This window comes from Alligator sinensis, unplaced genomic scaffold (genome assembly GCF_000455745.1).
Source record: "Alligator sinensis unplaced genomic scaffold, ASM45574v1 scaffold392_2, whole genome shotgun sequence".
Lineage (NCBI taxonomy): Eukaryota > Metazoa > Chordata > Crocodylia > Alligatoridae > Alligator > Alligator sinensis.
The window spans coordinates 891,809-909,958 of record NW_005842145.1 but is presented as its reverse complement, the minus strand read 5'-3'; the positions used below and the strand labels follow the sequence as shown (position 1 = coordinate 909,958).

Here is an 18,150-nt window from a genome sequence, read left to right as displayed (position 1 = left end):
GCATCGCTAAATTGTGTTCCCGCTAAATTGCAGCTCTTTTGCACGGTGGAGCATTCTGTTACAATTAAGAACCTGCATGCAGGAGCTTTTCCCGCCCTATTGGCTTGCTAGCCATACAAAAGGCTTGGGTAGTTTCCGCCCAAGTCGGAGAGAGAGAAAGCACGTGGAGTTCGGGAGAGGAGCGTGAGGATCTCTAAGCGCTGCTGATTTTCTCGAACCCAGCTTTTTCCTTAAGAGGGCAACAGAGGTTTAACTTGTCGAACCCACGGAGCTTCAACAACTCCGGGGGACCTATTTACCGAACCCCCGGAGCCTTAACAACTCCAGGGAATATAACCTCTAGCCTCTCCCCGTCGCCGATCGCAGTCCAGACGTATCCCTATCCTGTGGACCCAACTGTCGAACCCACGGAGTCTTAACAGCTCCGGGGGACCTGGGAACCGAGTAACCCACGGAGATACAGCTGCTCCGTGAACGAGACTTGTTGAACCCACGGAGCCTAAACCGCTCCGGGGTCAGGAACCGAGTCTATTAGAGTCCTCCACCGAGAACTCAAGCAGAGCTGTGCCTGGAAAGCTGACCAGCCTACACCGCGACCACCTTGGGTGTAAGTAAATAATCTTTTCAATCAACCATTACACCTCCGTGACTGATTCTAGCTCGAGCGTACTATACCGCGCCGCGGTTTTCTCTGGCCCCACGTGCCCGGGCTGCTGGCCACAGCCTGTGTGCACAAAGACGGGCCCGGCTCGCCCCCGAGATCAGGAGCCAGCCCGCACATTACCAAACAGATCTTTTTTCATATAAGGAGAAACCGTGTTAACGTCAAATATTGTTATGTGATAACTGTAGGCAAGTGTGCTTTATTAGATGACAACCTCAACTCTAACAACTACTGGCATTTCAAAACAAATTTCTCATTCAAGTTTCTTTTTAATTTTTAATCTAACAAAACTGCTATTTCTTTTATTTAGGAAAAATGTTTTCTGCTAAATAAATTTCTGCTGTTTAAAAGCATACTGATCAACACTAAATGTGAAACATTAACATTTAGCTAAAAGTTTACATGTGGATAATAGAAATTAGCAGCTGTAATGTCATGGATGAATTGTCAGTTTTTGTAACCAAGTCACTAGAAAGTAAAGACAGGATCCCCAAACAAATCTATGCAGGACTGCACATGATTAGACAGAACCCTATTAGAGGAACTAATCCAATTTTTAAAATACTAAAAGGGATTTCCTTTCCATAAAAAGCCGTCTGTGGACTGACCCAGTGCATGTACACAGCATTCCTCAGCTTCATAGATTCCTAGACTATGAAGCCAGAAGAGACTACTGTGATTATCTAGTTTGACTATCTATATAACAACAGCAACAGATCATCCCTCAATAAAGTCTTGCTTGAGCTAGACATTCCCATTCAGAAAAAAAAAAACCACCAACCAATTTTAATGATCTTAGCAATGAGATGATGAAAATCCTAACACAGTATTTTAAATTAACACAGAGAAAGTGTACTAGAAATCTAGTGCCCATCTTGAATGTGCAGCTTCAACAGTAGATTCAACTAAATATAGATAAGAAGCCTAATACAAGGTGCATGCAGCCATTCGCTGCATCTGGTTTACATTCACGCTGGTTAAGTCATGCATCTGGTTAAGTCATATGACCATAGACCAGGACTAGTGCATGTGCATATTCAGTGTTCCTGGAACCAATGTGGGGAAGGGCTGGGTAGGATCAGAGGGGCTACTGGGTCCACAGGAATGGTTGGGTGGGTCTATAGGGTGGGGTTGGTGGGTGTGTGAGGACAGGGGGTTGCCCAGTTGGGGATGTGTCGGGGCACTAAAAATCAGAGTCAGTGGGGGATGGGAATAGTACATCCCTGGGACTGGGGTTAACCAGTTTTGCATCAGGTTTGTTGATCTAACTTAGTGCACCTCCTGAGGTGAACTAACTTAGATCAAGTGCACCATTTTGGGGCAATTTGGCTAGGGACAGACATTGCACATAGATCAGTTTAAGTGATCAGAAACTGGTTTAAACATGTAACAGAACAGATGTTCAGTGCACACAGACCAGCTTGAAAATAGCCACAGCCAGTTTGAGATAAACCTGGTTGAATGTAGTATCAGACTTAACTGATTTGGCTCAAATCAGTTTATGCAATGTCTGTCCCAGTCCCCTTGCCCGTTTAAGACAAACCAGACTCCCCCAGCATCCTAGCATGCTCTCATGCCTGGATGGAGCTCTCTGCTCCACAGCAGAGCTGGTCCCTCCCCTCTGTTCCTGGCTGGAGCTCTGGCAGAGACTGCAGGCACATCAGGGTCTGCCTGGCTTCCCCCTGCCCTACCCCCGCTGCTTGCTGGGCAAGCTGGGATTCCCCACCTCCCTCCCATCTCCCACAACACAAACCCTAGCCCCACAGACCCTAGGCATGTGGTATGCTAGCTAATGCTGAGAGGTGTCTATGTGTGTGTGTCTCCAATTTCACTCGGACACGCAGACAGAACAGTGACTGCTTAGGGCTTTTTGGAGCTAATCAACAGGTCAGCTGGTATGCTGTTTAAGAAGAGTTTGAACTAATAGAGAGAGGCTTACTGTTTTGCTAATGAGGTGATAAACACTGTCATCAGCCCCCTGCTGGCTTGCTCACCTGTCAGTTTGCTACAGACACTATAAAGAAGCAGCGAGAAGGAGATTGAAAAGCTCCATATCATCAACAGATGCATGCACTCCACACACATACCCTTGCCTCAGAGTGCTAGAAGGGGGCTGGAGGCTGGCAACACTCCCACCCCTTGAGCAGCTAGCAGGGAAAAGCCTGGGATGGTGCAGGCAGACCTCCCTAATCAGAGGTACTGCTGGGGCCCAGCCATGCCCCTGTCTCAGCTCAGCACTTTAGAAGGGAAGGGAGGGCTGCTCTAGCGCCCCCTGGCTTCTAGCCTGAGCCACTGCAGGCATGTGTCTGAAGTTCCTCAGTCCAGAGAAAATGTCTGTCCAGTTACAAACTGGTTCAGCCTAACCAGGTTAGACTAAACCTGCAAAGATTGAATAAATTCAGGCTCAGGCTTTTTGAATGTCTGTCCCTAGCCTTTAAGCCCTCTGGATGCCTGCACAATTAGGCAGTTAGACTGACCTAAGCCTGGTTATGTTGATCCAAATATAATACCTGTACACACCAAATCAACCTTACACAAGAAGCCTAACATAGACCACTGGCTGAACTAGCACCAAGTTCAACAGCACCAGCCATAAAGTGTCTTGAGTTACTAGCTTCCTTTTATGATCTCTTACAGCCACACAGATCTCTGCAGTTACAGGATTCACTGTTTTGTAGCTGAGAGCTCCAGTATGATAGTAAAAAATATGATCTAGGTCCCTGAGAATGAAATCCACAGTGCATCATAAAAAGTTTGAATTTGACTAATACAATCATATGATCTCCTGTTGCTGGGAAACCCATAACCCATACTGCTTTTACTGTACCTTTCAGAACTGTAACAGACTGCTTAACCATGATCAGTTGCAATAAGCAACTAGAATAACGGCTGCTATACTTTACATACTTCTTCAAAACTCTGTTACTTGGACAGAAAGTAATAAGCTTATCCTGGGTTAAAACTATTTAAGTAAATGGAGTATTTTACTTGGCCCTGACTTGAGCAGAATACAGTTAAAAGTTAATAACCATAGATAAGATAATGCAGAACTAGCAGTTGCTTGAATCAGATTTCAAGTATATGATTTAGTCAGTATTATTTGTAGGAAGGAAATAAACTGAGTTCAAGCTAATTCCTCAATCTAGGCTGCATCTACTGGTTTTGCATTTGTTCTATTAGCAACTGAGTAGCCTAGCTTAGAAGCATCCTTGACCTTCTATAGGGTTTCTGGAGCCTTATATAGCTCTTTATAACACTCCTCTGACAACCTGAGAGTTTCTGTAAAAATAATCAAAGAAATCATATAATACATTGAAAATGAGCTCCAAAAGACAACTATACAGAAATCACTCCAGGATGACGAATGTACTGACCATGGCCTATTCTGACACACAAACAGAAGAATTTTTCTCTTTTGTAAACCGTTGCCTGATGCTAAGAATTGCCATTTTACTAAAATGTTCATGCAATTTGACTAGTTTAACTGACTGACTTAGGTTATCTAAGGTCTTGATGAATTACATGAAGCCCTCTTAAAGACACATTATTTCTACTATTCTGTTGACAGTGAATCTAATTGATGCACACACACACACACACACACACACACACACACACACACACACACACACACAAATAAATAAATTAAAAAATCGCTGTTTGTTTCCCTTTTTTTCTATTATATTACTAACTCCTGTGGAAAATGGACAGGAAACTTCACTTCATGAGGTCTGGAAAGCATCAAATGCAAAATACGTTGTACCATAAATAAATATAAAATTTCTGTATTGATAAATACATCATTTGGGGAAGAAGGAGGGTATTTTGATAAACATCTGATTGGGGTTTAACAAAAAACAAACACTAGAAACAAAGCCTAAAATAATTTGATTTTCTCTTTAAAAAAAATATTTCTATAAATTATAGTTCATCATCAAATTTCTCAAAAGCCTTTTTCCCCCACTAAAAGTCTAACATTTTAAAAAAACAAATATCTGTAGCTTTACTTGTAAAATTCACAATATGATAAGAAATTTAGGAAGCATTTGAAACAGTATATTTTCCATAGTGCAAGCCTAGTCTTTTATACCACACCCCACACCCATACATCAGAGCATCAAAGTATCACATATTTGTGCAAAATTTGTGATATTGTTTCATTAAATTTTAAAGAGAAAACATTTTCACTAAGCTTTGTTTATGACCCACATAGGGCTGTCAAATGATTAAAACATTTTCTTTTGATTAGTTGCATGATATAAAAAAATAGTCACAATTAATCACGATTTTAATCACACACCTAAAAACAAAATTATGTGCAGAAAAACTCAGTTATGCAAAATATGCAAAATGCACGGACGTTATACTCCTGCTCCACTCAGCATTGGTGAGGCCACAGCTGGAGTACTGCTTCCAGTTCTGGGCACCACACTTCAAGAATGATGTGGAGAAGCTTGAGAGAGTCTAGAGAAGAGCCACTCATATGATGAGAGGCCTGAAGAGCAAGCCATATGAGGAAAGACTGACAGATATGGAACTGTTCAGCCTAGAAAAGAGAAGACATCGGGGGGATTTGCTGGCAACTTACAAATATATCAGGGTGAACATCAGGGGCTAGGTGAACAACTATTCACTGAAGCGCCCCAAGGGAAAACCAGGAGCAATGGTCATAAAGTCCTAGGAGAAGGTTTCAGATTGGATATAAGGAAAAACTTCTTCATGGTTCATGTGACCAGACTCTGGAATAGACTCCCAGTTGGGGTGTTGAAGGCACCTGCCCTGGAGATCTTCAAAAGGAGACTGGACACATACTTTGCTGAGGTTATTGGACCCCAGCACTTTTTCCTTCCCAGAGCAGGGGGGCTGGACCTGATGATCTCACAAGGTCCCTTCTAGCCCTAAACTTCTGTGAATCTGTAAAATTATGCAGGTACTTTGTATGTTTGGGGGATGGGTGTGGGGTGTGTGTGTGTGGGGATGGATTTGTGAAGGTGTGGGGGGATGTGGATGTGTGTGTGGGGGGGAGGGGTTTAGAGCCTGGAGAGGGGGTTTCCCACATACCCTGGCAGGACATGGGATACTGCAGGTCAAGAGTGAAGGGCAGCAGCAGGGCTGGGGGTGCTGTGGCTTGGGAGTGACGGGCAGACAGACACACACACTGCCCAGCAGGTAAGTCTGTGGAGGGGAAGGGGCGTAGGGGAGAGAAGGGGTGGGGGGAGTATAATCGATGCCCTCATGGTGAGAGAGGGAATGGGACAGAGGCAGGGGAAAGGGCTGGGGTGAATGGGATGGAGCCACAGTTCATCTAGGGGCACCGTGGGGGGGCTACTCCCACCATGGTGTGCACCCCGGTGGAGTCATGGGGAGGTACGTGCCCCCCAACTTTGTGCATGGGGTGGAGGCAGGCTGCTGTTGCATGCTGGGCTGTGTGCTTTCTTTGCCCCAGGAGCTGTGCACTGGCTGCACCACATCCCCTGCCTGCCCAGCGGCGAGAGGCACATGGCATCATACAGCTCCTGGGGAAAAGGCAGAGGGGTGCAGAGCCCAGCCCGCAGCAGCAGCTTGCCTCCACCCCATGCACAAATCTGGGGGGTGCATACCCCCCATGCCTTTCCCAGGGGTGCACACAGCAGCAGGAGCAGCCCCCCATGCACCCCTGGATGAGCCATGGCTCCATCCCATGATGCGCCCTGGAGCCCCATTCACCCCAGCTCCTGCTCCTGCCCCATTCCCTCCCTCACCATGGGGGTCGTGATCTGCCTGCCCCCCCAACTCTTCCCTCCCCCACACCCTTTGCCCTCGACACACTTACCTGCTGGGCACTGCTCCACATGCTGCCAGGCTGCGTTCCTGGCCACCTGCAGGCTGCAGCTGTCTGTGCATGCCCCTCCCCCCTGTTGCAGCCACCCAGATTCCATGCCTAGTCTGCCCTGTGGTCCTCTGTGCTGTCACTGCTGCCCTGCAAGGCAGCTCAGAGGCAGCGGTGACAGCAGTGGAGTGAGCCCAGGTGTGGGCTCCAAAACCATATGCTCAATTAATTAATTTTAAAAAAATAATGTGAACAATTAATATGTTAATTGCGTGCATTAATCATGATCAATTGATAGCCCTAGACCCAAAGCTTTCTCTGTTTGCCATTAGAAAATGAGGACTGATGCTCAGAGGTGACCAAGCTGTAGCACAAGCACTACAGGTGGCATGGGCAGCTTTGGTGCATGACACATGACAGGTCACAGGGAGAAGACAGATAGAGCAGGAAGCAAAAGGCAGTGCAGGAAGGAGATCAAGCAAAAGATCACAGAGTGAAAAGCAAAAGGCACAAGAGCAGATCAGGCAGAGGAAAAGGATTGGCATGGCATTCAGGGAGGGTGCAGAGCCTTTCAAAAGATTGGCCTACATTGCTCCAGTTTATGCTCATGTCATGGGAATCAGATTTCAACCCAAACTACTTCTCTGCCTTAATGAAGTACAGCTGTGCTTTACTAATAATTCTGAAAGCAGAGGAAAGAATTTTTCTCTAACTGTCATCTGTTCTAGGGCAAGGTGAATGCAGGAACTTTCTGCTCATTCCAGGCACTACTACTGACTGAAAAATCTATGTCACTGTTTGGATCTTGAGTAAGCAAATACTCTTGGAATGCGTCATGTTGTATTAAGTCTTATGAAAAATACTTTCTTTAGCGCAGAGAACAATCAGGAGCACAGCTGGAAAACTTTCCACATCATGCAAGATACTGATTCTACATATTCCTCTCTGGCTGACGATTGCTACTGCCTTAACAACTGAGATAAACTTTAGTTTTCTGAGAGGGCTCCTGCCCATTACAAAGTAACTGGAGGACTCCGTCCTGGAACAATTGGTAAGTTTAGTGCAGAAAAGTTGCTACAGAAGGAGGTATTTCTACATAGACTCAACAGATCCCTTTTCCTGCTCTCCAAGACTCCCAGTCCTCAGTATTCCTTCTACCATGTTTTTCTCTGCCCTTTCCTCCCCAATATTATGCCTCGCACATCTCCTCTTCCTTCTACATGTCTCTGTTTTTTGCCCTCTTACTATGAATCTTCCTCCCCCTTCTTGAGGAATTTTCTTTTCATTTCTAATAACTCCTTCTCCCTCCCCTACTCTTGAACTGTTAAGACACCTTTGAGAAATAAATGGACTTGACAGTAAAATTAATAGCCAAAATAGAGCAGCAAAGGATGACTTTGGGACTCCAAATAAAAAGGGGGAAGGGAGATGGTTCTCTTATGACTGTGACACTCAGGCTTTGCACAGACATTACAGCTAGAACTTCAGGAGGCTAAATTGGGTTAAACATGTCCTCCCCCCAATCTAACTCAGTAATTAGATAGGTGCCAGGAGCTTGATGTAAGGTAAGTCAGGGTAGGAGGAGGGACAAGCAGGATCAGGGGGCTAGCTGTTTCCAAAGGGGGCCTGGAGGGATTGGAGAGGCTCTCTGATCCCACAAAACTCTCTCTCTTCCCCTACACCCTCCCCCCCCCTCCCTTCTACCTGATGTTGCCAAACTGCCCCAAATTCTGCAAACTGTTCCCAGGGCTATCTTTACTGGCATTCACCAGTGCCAGGAGTTTGACTGAGGTGAGAGGGGAAGGAGGGTTGTTGGGGCTGGCAGCTTTGTAGGGGGTGGGATTGACAAGACCAAGGGAGGACTGGTGGTTCTGTAAGGGGGACTGGCAGGATTGGGTGGAGCTCTCTCTTTCCCCCTAACCAGGGGCTAATTTTTAGCCTCCTGATCCCTCCCATCCTAGACAAATAACCCCTCCCCTGGTAAATCAACCCCCACAATCCTGACCATCCCTCCCCTCACCCTGACTTACTTCAATTGGTTCCTGGCACCAGCCACCACCAGTAAAATCTGCACCTGGAGCAGCTTGCTGGATTGTGGGGGTTGGTGGGCTCGGGAGGGCTAGTTGGTCAATGAGAGAGGAGTGGCTAGGGGGCTAAAAATAACCCAGTGCCAGGGGGTCTAAGAAAAGTGCAGCCCCAGGACTGAGGCCAGCAGCAGGGCTTTCCCAGCTCCAGGGCTGCATTCAGAATATATACAGAAGTTCAGTTAGACTGGTCTAGCTGTACCCAATCTAACTTAGTGCACCTTTGAGTTACAGTTAAATTAACTCAGGTCAGCTATTTTTTGACTGATCTAACCATCCTGGAACTGCTGTACAGTTTGCACTTAGATCGACTTAACTAGGGATCAAAGTGTAAGATCCATTCATGAGCAAACTAAATTAGATTGGGTGGCCATTTTTAACACAGTCTAAGCTCCCCCTAACTTCCCTGAATGTCTGTACCTACCCTCAGAGTTTGATTTTCAATGGACCACTTCAAACACAACTGCAAAATATCTGCTTTGCCAGCACAACTAGGCATTTACAACCACAAAATTAAAAGGAATTTCTCTTCACTTATACACACAAATGTTTAGTTTTTCATCAAAACATTTACTGGAAAACAGACAGAAAATAGCTTCTTTGGACTGACTTATAGCTTGCATCATAGATACAATCCAACAAGTCACTCCCAAATGAACACCAACCAGCAGTTGTTCCTAGACAATAAATATCCTTTTGTTGTGACATGTTACACAGGACACTGGAAGAAACTGTGTTAGAGCTGGTGAGTGGAATAGCTTCCTTCAGTTCAGGCTAGATGAGGGAACAAATGAATCTACCGTTGCTTAATGAAAACAGAAATAAGAACTACTATTCAAAATACATGCCATCTATAAGGACAATATAACCTCCCCTTCGCCCCGCTCTTTGAATTATGTCATTTTAGGGGTTTCAGTGGGGACTGAAATGAAATGCAGGTGAGGGATAGATTTTGTTGCAACTTCATATGTATGTGAGAGAGAAGAGGAGCAGAAACACCCCAGTAACACACAAAGAAGGAACACAAGCCTAGAGCCAGAGAAACTTGGGAGTACCCCTGAGAAAAATCTTAGGAGAGAAAGATCTTGGGGGTGAGCACTATCTAAAAGAGGCTTAGAATTATAAACAAAGAAACAGTTTCCTGTCTGAGTCCTAATGTGTACAAGGAAACAGGATTTTATTTACTTTCTTTATAAGAAAGTAGGACTGCATCATAGAAAAAAAATTACTCCCATCAATTTCTCCTCCTAATGGAAACACAAGACTCCAAAAACTGGCTAACTCTTTGAATTAGCAAGACTATTTCAGTACAAATAAATACATATTCTAAAGTACTTTTTTCAAGTACCAATCATTCAAGTTCACTCTCATGGTATCTACATTTCACTTTGTTAAATTCTCTCATGTGACCTTCTCAGGCTGGATTAAAAATTTATTATGATAAACTGAAAAAAAGTTTCTGTAGTCAAATTTTATGTGGTGTATATATTAGAGAATGCATCTTCCTCATTTTGTAGATGACAAGATGGGCTGACATTTCATTCATTTAAAAGAAAAATCTATAAACAAGCAAAAATTAATGCAGCAGTAACCCTTATCTGCACCTTCATAAGCAACAATTTACACTTCTACTAAATATCAGCTATAACTTTTAGACTCACCGTGCACTTGTTTGGCTTCTCTCCTGAATGAACTCGCATGTGAATCAGCAGTTTGTAACGGGCATTAAATGGCTTGTATCTTCGAGGACATCCTGCCCAGAAACACGTGAAGTCCTCTCCCTTTCTCTGGTCTATATGAATCTTTTCTATGTGCCGCACAAGTTCCTCTTGCTGCTCATAAAGAGCACTGCAATCTATCCAACGACAGCAGTGTTTACCATTAAAATCATCTAGCTCACCATCCTCATCTAATAGAGGGCCCTGGCCAGAAGGAGGCAAAGAAAGTTGATGGGAATGACTTAAGAGGTCTTGTTGATTATGGTGCTGATGTGCATGGTAAGGGGGTGGCGGACCTTGTGGGGGAGGAGGAGGTTGTGGCAAAGGTGGAGGAGGAGGCAAATTAATTGTGCTGCCTGAAAAATCATCCACACGTTCACTTTTTAGTATGTTCATTGGCTGATTGTCTACCAGAGGCATCCCTTGTTGAACCACCATGTTGTTCATGATGGCTGCTTGCAAGCTACTTTGCTCCAATTGCTGCATCCGCTGGTATTCCACAGTTCCATTTTCACTGTAAGCTGGGAGGCTGACATTGCCATTAGCCATGAAAAGACCTTTTTGAGTGTTTGGAATAGAGCAAGACTGGGGGATACAGCTTCCTCTTACTCCCAAAAAATGCCCATAGACCTCAGGCTGAGGGGAGATGTTTGCTGGTGATGTCCTTGAACCATTTATGTAGGCAACCAGAGAGGTTGGGGATGTACGGATGATTGTGTTGAAGTCAATCCCAATGCCATCAGATAGAGGGGACAGAGACAGGGCTCTTTTTTTGGAGCGAGCTGAATGAGACCTTGTTGAGGAATGGCGAGGACTAGGGTAAGGGGAATGGTTATTTTCCATGCCAAACAAGTAAGATGGCAATGAGTTTGATACACTGTTGCTCGACATAGATGTTCCAGGTGGCAAACTCAGTATGTCCCCTAACTCACTGCCATTTTGGGAGCCTTGGTTGGAAGGAAGATAAGGAAGAATCCTGTACCCATGAGACCATTCTTGTTTCACACTTGGAGTTGACTGACTTTCTGACAGGCTTAAAGTTGTGGAGGCTAAAGACTCACGTGACATGAGAGACCTGGAATAAAGGCAGAAAAAACAATGATAGTGGTTTTAGAAAGAGATCTTAGAAGTTCAAGGCACTAACTTATATTTGTTCTTTTGTCTTCCTGAGTTAAGCACGTAATGTTTTTGGACCATTTTTTTTAAATGGTCTTTAACTGTATGTGTTCAAAGATTTGCATCCTAAATTACTCCATCCACAGGCACATCCTAGGATTGCATGCATAAACGAGATATCAGGGCCGTTGGGTTTCTAGCTAAAGGAACTGGAAATCTGTAAAGCATTTCAAGATTTGGGATGAAAATTGATCCAAATGTCCCTGGCTTTGCACAGCTGAAATCAATGGGAACTTTATCACTGACTTTGGGAGGAGAAGGAAAAGACATTAAGTACAAAGCTTTGTGTTTCCACTTCTTATTAAGCCAATATTACTTTGTGTTAGGTGTACTGCCTATCTATCTTTTGACAGTAGAGGTAGAGAAGAAAACCAGAGGTTGATCCACAAAAAAAAAAAAAAAAGGGCTAAGAAAAAATTATAGATTATAGTATGTGCAGGATGATTAACAATAATAATATTATTTATAATTTCAAATAAAACAAGTTACAAGCTACGTCTACTCTGCAGTCACCATGACACCATTGTAGAGACTTCAGCTTGTGCTAACAAACCAAAATTCTTGCTAGCTTGGGCACTGCCAGTAGCATAGAACAATATCCTAATTCCAGTTAAATGAAGAATTCTATCACTGAAATGAGTGGGAGCAGGGATAGGAATAATGGTTCATGTGATACTCACAATGAATAAGATAGTTTACCAAATTTCCATAAATGATGCAGTTGTATGTTGACTGTTCTTGACATGATTCTGTTTGGTACTACAATTTTTCATCCCTCAAGGTTTGTAGAATTTTTAATCTGATTATTAAAGCTAGGAGAGTGCATGAAATACAAGGCAAGGCCAAGCAGGCAAGAAAAAAAAAATAGGTGGATTCTGACACTAGTTTGTACATTATTGTTCAGTTTCAAGCTGAAAAGTCCTCCATGTGCTTGTTTTTATTGCAGTACTTATTCTCCAGAGCCTTGGAAGCACAGCTTGGGTGGCTTCTATTACTTAATATGACAACATTTTACAGTGGTTAAGAGTCAACTGACAGGGGAAATAAATCAGTTAAAACTAATTTCAGATCGTTAAATTCTAGATTAGGTCATAACAACAAAGTCTTATGTGTTGGGTACCACTCTTGAAGTATTCCAGGAATGGAAGTGAGGCTCAGGGAACTACAATTTCCTCCCTGTTCTCTCTGCTCCATGCACTAGTCATTTGCAGCTCCCCTGTCTGTGGTATAAGCAAGAAAGGAGTAATAACATTTGATTTTTATATGCTAATTTGTGGAAAATAAAACTGGGAGGGGAGTTGGTTTGACTAATTTGGAATGGATATTTTTCCTCTCTAAGTCAAAAACTGCCCATCCTTTTAACACACATTTTTTTTATAAAAGCCAGGCACCATTGCCATCAATGCCTCAGTTTCAGTCCCATTGAGAAAGATAGTGAATTTTTTAAGTGAAAAGGAACACATACTGATTCAATTTAAATGAAGTTCCATTTAAAAAAAATTAAAAAAAAAAAAAAAAAAAGGAGCTCTGGGCCAAAATTTCAAGCATCCACAATTAAAGTCAGATTTTCATAAGAATTCAGCTCTCATTTAAGCATTTAAATAAGGACAAGCTTTTGAAAAAACCTCCATACTCAAATGCGGAGTTCTTTGAAAAATCTACCCTGGAGCTGTCAGTTAATGTTTTGAATATATATCTCTCTAGTGCAGAGTTTAGAGATCTGAAATACATATATAACAAATAGTTAGGTTCCCAGCTGATGTTAATCCACACATTCTTTTGCTTCATTTTATGTCAACAGAAGATTTGGATCAGAACCTTTTGGATTTACTTACCAGCCGCTTCTGTTTACGCAAAGAATTACCATTATTCTCTCTATGTAAATGCAGCTGTGCTGTAACCTAAACTGTAGGTTAAAACTTAAGAAATGAACATGAAACAACAATGAAAACTGTTTTCTTTTTCTTGCATATCATCATTGAAGTTCAGCATTCTTTCTTTTGACCTCAGAGAACTCTGCATTTTTTTTAGCTTCTGACCTGCTTTCTCATTGAAGTAAATGGGAATTTTATCATTGATTGAAAAGACAGCACAAAAGGGTTCAATGCAGTGCCTATGGTAGAGGTTCTTCTTCCCCATATAATACAGGGTTTCTCAAAAAAAACTTACATTTTCTGGAACAAAATATAAATTTTGCTGATTTTTCTTTCCATTGGGAAAAGTGAAATGAAACATTTTGTTCTGAGTCAGTTTAATATTAAGCTGTGTCTGATTGAGCTTCCACAGTGCTTCATGGGAGTCCAAGTGTGGTAGAGTGAAGGAGATACTGAGTGTGTCTCCACGTGCACTTTAATGCACAGTGGACTATTTTACTGAGCATTGAAGTGGCACTTAAAAAACTATGGTGGTATACTAATGCACAGTGTCACCACGGGGTCCTACAGGATGGCTGTGATCTTCCTAAGGCCCCCTTACAGTGCCAAGTTGGCTCTATGCGCACCCTCAATTCTCGCCTGCAACGTTTTTGATGGAAAGGGAGGCTGCCTTTACGCCCTCTTGGACACGGTTTGCTGTGCACTCTGACCTCATGGGCTCCTGGACCCCTTGTGGGTCCCGTTCTGCAATGGGTGTTTCAGGGCACCCTAGCCTTATGGGCTATGCGTGGCTCCAACCACCCCTTTACCACACCCCAAGCCTTGCAGATGGAACGGACATTGTTCAGTCTGGGCCTTGTTATAAATGTAGCCGCCTGGTCCTCCCAGGGCTCTCCGTGGCCCTGTCTCGCTCTGTGCCCTCTCTGGTGCTTGGGCTCTCCGCGGCCCCAAATGCTTAGCCCTCTCTGGCGCTTGGGGTCCCCACGCTACCGTGGGTCCCCTATGAGGCCTCCTCCTTCCCCTAATAGCCTCACCCAAGCCACCGGTTTTAAACAGCAAACAAAACACAAGCCCCTGGGCTATAACATAAACTCGAGCCGCCCGGCTATAACAACATCATTCAAGCCACCCCAGGGGTGTTCCATCCCTCACCAGTGTTAGAAGCTATACCTGTAGTCAGACCTCTCCCTTTTGCTTGTTCTGGGAGAGCTCCTTCCCCCTTGGCTGCTGGCAGGGAACTGCCCTCCTGGTCTCAGCCCTGGGGTTTATATGTGGGCCAGGCCCTGCCCCTTCCGGTCAGCTGACCTCTGGCAGGTGTGGGCCGCTAGCTCCCTCTCATTGCCCTGGTAACCAGCAGCTGGGGCTCCCCACCCACTGCTAGGGCTCTCTCCCTAGCAGTTTCCACTCTAAGAAGCAGGGCACCTAAGTGCCCTGCGACACACAGTAAAATAGGCTACTATGCATTAAGCATCACCTAAAAAGTGTGTGTGTTGTGCTCCTTCACATTAGGACAGCCTAATGTATATTGCCTCACACTGGAGGTACTACATTTAATGTGTATTAGGAAAAGTGCATTAATGCACATGTAGATGCGCCCACTGTTCAGCAGAGGAGCATGTGACATAGGGGACAACAAGATCATGATCTATCCAAACTAAAATCTCTCAATAGCTTGTAAGGACATGTATAGGATAAAGAGTTAATTTGGAAAATCAAAAAGCACAAGAGGTTCTTAAGAAAGGCAATCTTTAGAGGTGCAATGATGGAAATCCTCTCTTCACAAAGTATCTTATAATAGAAAAAATAGTCTAATCTAGCCTAGTCAAATGCTAATATTGTTTTTAACCATATCGAGATTCTTCCTGGGCTTGCAGTGAGGTAATCTGATGCAAAAGAAGATATATGAAAAATAGCTGTCTACTGTAAATAAGAATATTACACTATAGCACTACATACAACAGTTATACGCTGTATTTTAAAATCTTCAAAAGTGCCAAGGTCACTTAAGACATTAAGTCATATTTTCAAAAGCATCTAAGTAGGCTCCTAAGTGACCCAGGTGCTATGAAAATTTTATCAATATGACAGGGGTATACTGTATTAGTAACGGGATGGTATAAATAGCATGTCTTCTTTTTCTATAATGTCTATGATCCTCTAATACTTATTTTTATAACCTCAATAACCATACTGGAATGTATATATCCATGGAGATAGTGTATCATGAGCTTGACATCAGTGTTGTTTACTAGACTTGGGAACATTACAGCTTCATACCAAGCATAAAATATAGAGAATCTTTGTTCCAAAAAATTGTAGGAATTTTTTTTTTAATTTCTATCCCATAAATCACTTCTTGCACTATAACTTTTTAAACTGGATAAATATAATTTTTGTGAAGTTGTGAGCACAGCATCCAGTAGAAGAACTACAAAGCATGGAAAAATTTGGACCAAGTTTCACTGTTAGTTACAACGATCTACACCCAGAGTAGGTTTGCTATATACACAATTCCTTTGGATTTCCCTTATTATAAGAGAGTGTAATTTGCTCCATTACACTTTTCTGAAAAAGCTGCATGGTAATGAGCTATTTGACAGAAAAAATAAACATATTTATCTGTAATACAGAAGAGAAGAAATGTAACTCAGGACCTTGTATCAGAAGGAGGTATATTCAAGCTGGAAGTATTCATTGCCCTCTGTAAGCTAGGACTGATGTGGTTGCAGGCTGTTGAGACCTGGTTTGCAGGAGGCGATATAGGTCCCAGTCGCTGAACTGTCATAGGGCTGCTGGTGACTACTAAATTGTTGCAGCTGCCTTTTCCAATGGACTTGCACCGAGGCCCATAGCCAAGGCTTCCTAAAAATAAATGAGGTACATTAATATTCATGTCCCTTTACACAAGAAAAAATAAAGCATTCACATTATATTGCATCCATCTTTATGGTACCCATTGAAGATAAATTATTGGAGCTGCCCAGGTTGGAGGAAAAATGGTTGGGAGCCCTATACCTTCCTGTGTAAATAAATACTCTGAAGAGGAATCAGTTCTGCATACCACTCAAATACAGACTAATGGTCTTAAATGAGAAGAATATCTAGGTTAAGTATTGGGAAAACTACTGTTGGAATATCCTGGGGAACAGAGTAAGCTGCTGAAGAATCACCATCACTACATTCATTGATTACGAATAGCAAAGGTGTTTAATCCATTCCTGCAGATAAACTAAGAGCTCTCTACAAGTTTATTCACATGACCATGCTACAACCAGAATCAAGCTAGGAATCAAATGTACTACACCCAATTACTGGGAGGCCACTCCATTGTGAGTTTTTACTTAGGTAAGGACAAGGCAATATCTTTTAAAGGGGAGCACATGTTGCATGTTTTACAAAATGGGGAAGAGAAAATACTGCCCCTTCCACTGCAATGGAGCTCTAGAAGGAATTCTAGCTGAGTTCATCAAAATTTGGCAAATACATCTACAAAACACTCAAGGTATTCTATATCATAATGGTAACAATCTCAAACTAAAGGATGAAGGTTTAAGTGATTGCTTTTGTTAATACAAGAAAAGATTAATGCATTTAAGTATATGTCATGCTTATGAAAGGCACGTGATATCAAACAAGCAATTTAATTGACAGGGTAGTTAGAAATGATTACCTAGGCTGCAAACAAGCATTTGTTGCACCCAGTCTTGGTCTAGAACAAGGGCGGACAATTATTTCAGCTGGAGGGCCACTTACCGAGTTTTGGCAAGCTATCGAGGGCCACATGGCTATTGAGGGCCATCCCTTGGCAGGTGCCCCACCCCCTAGTCACCATCTTGGGGCTGGAAGTCCCGCCCCCTAACCCCTGACTTTTGCCACCAGAAGTCCCTCCCCTTGACCCCGGAAGCACTCTTTTCAGCAAAGGGGTTTGCCATCTCAGAACCAGAACAATACCAAATTATATTCTAAAAATCAAGCATCTGCAACATTCATTAATTTGATTTCAAAAAATATTTTTGTCCTGATTTACATGTTTCATAGTTTCATATTTTCTAGGGTTGGAAGGGACCTGAACAGATCATCAAGTCTGACCCCCTGCCCAGAGCTTGGCAGCCCTAACCGTAAAGTAATGCCTTCCGATATCAAGCCTGAACCTGCTCTCAATCAATTTGTGGCCGTTATTCCTTGTTATCCCAGGTGGTGCCCAGGGGAACAGAGCCTCACCTATTTGCCACTGGTCCCCCTGGTGAGTTTATAGATGGCCACCAGATCCCCTCTCAGTCTTCTCTTGTGGAGGCTGAATAGATTCAGGCCCTTTAGTCTATCTTCATAGGGCCTGGCCTGCTGCCCCCTGACCATGCGAGTGGCCCTTCTCTGGACCCTCTCAAGGTTAGCCACATCCCTCTTGAACTGCAGTGCCCAGAACTGGATGCGGTACTCCAACTGCAGCCTGACCAGCACTGCATAGAGGGGAAGGATCACCTCCCTGGACCTGCTTGTGATGCATCTGTAGATGCACGATAAGGTGTGGTTAGCCCTACTGACCGCTTCCTCGCATTGGCAGCTCATGTACATCCCGGAGTCAACAATGACTCCAAGATCTCTTTCAGCCACTGTGTTGTTGAGAAGGATGTTCCCCAGCCTATAGGTATGTTGCAGGTTCCTTCTCCCTAGATGCACTTGAGAACAGAATGGAATTCAACATAGACATCTGCCCACCTCTGTAATTTCTGTAGTGTACATAGAGATGATTGTATAAAAGCTTAAAATGAAGTCTTACTCTTGAGCATTGTGAAAGGGTGTGGGGGGTATGGGTGGTTGGGTATAG

General features: G+C 43.4%; 1 protein-coding gene across 10 annotated transcripts in view; it reads right to left on the bottom strand.

Annotated features, from left to right (window-relative positions):
- The window catches only part of GLIS3 (GLIS family zinc finger 3), a 354,919-nt gene that overhangs the window by 257,200 nt on the left and 79,569 nt on the right, over window positions 1-18,150 (bottom strand). For all 10 annotated transcript variants that reach the window (XR_003094464.1, XM_025206209.1, XM_025206208.1 and 7 more), the window contains exons 3-4: window positions 15,980-16,187; window positions 10,219-11,350 (exon numbers count right to left, since the gene is read on the bottom strand). Coding sequence is in view for 9 of the 10 variants with exons in the window: in XM_025206209.1 (XP_025061994.1) it covers window positions 10,219-11,350; window positions 15,980-16,187 (1,340 nt within the window). In the remaining variant the exon portion in view is untranslated. The remainder of the gene's footprint in view (window positions 1-10,218; window positions 11,351-15,979; window positions 16,188-18,150) is intronic.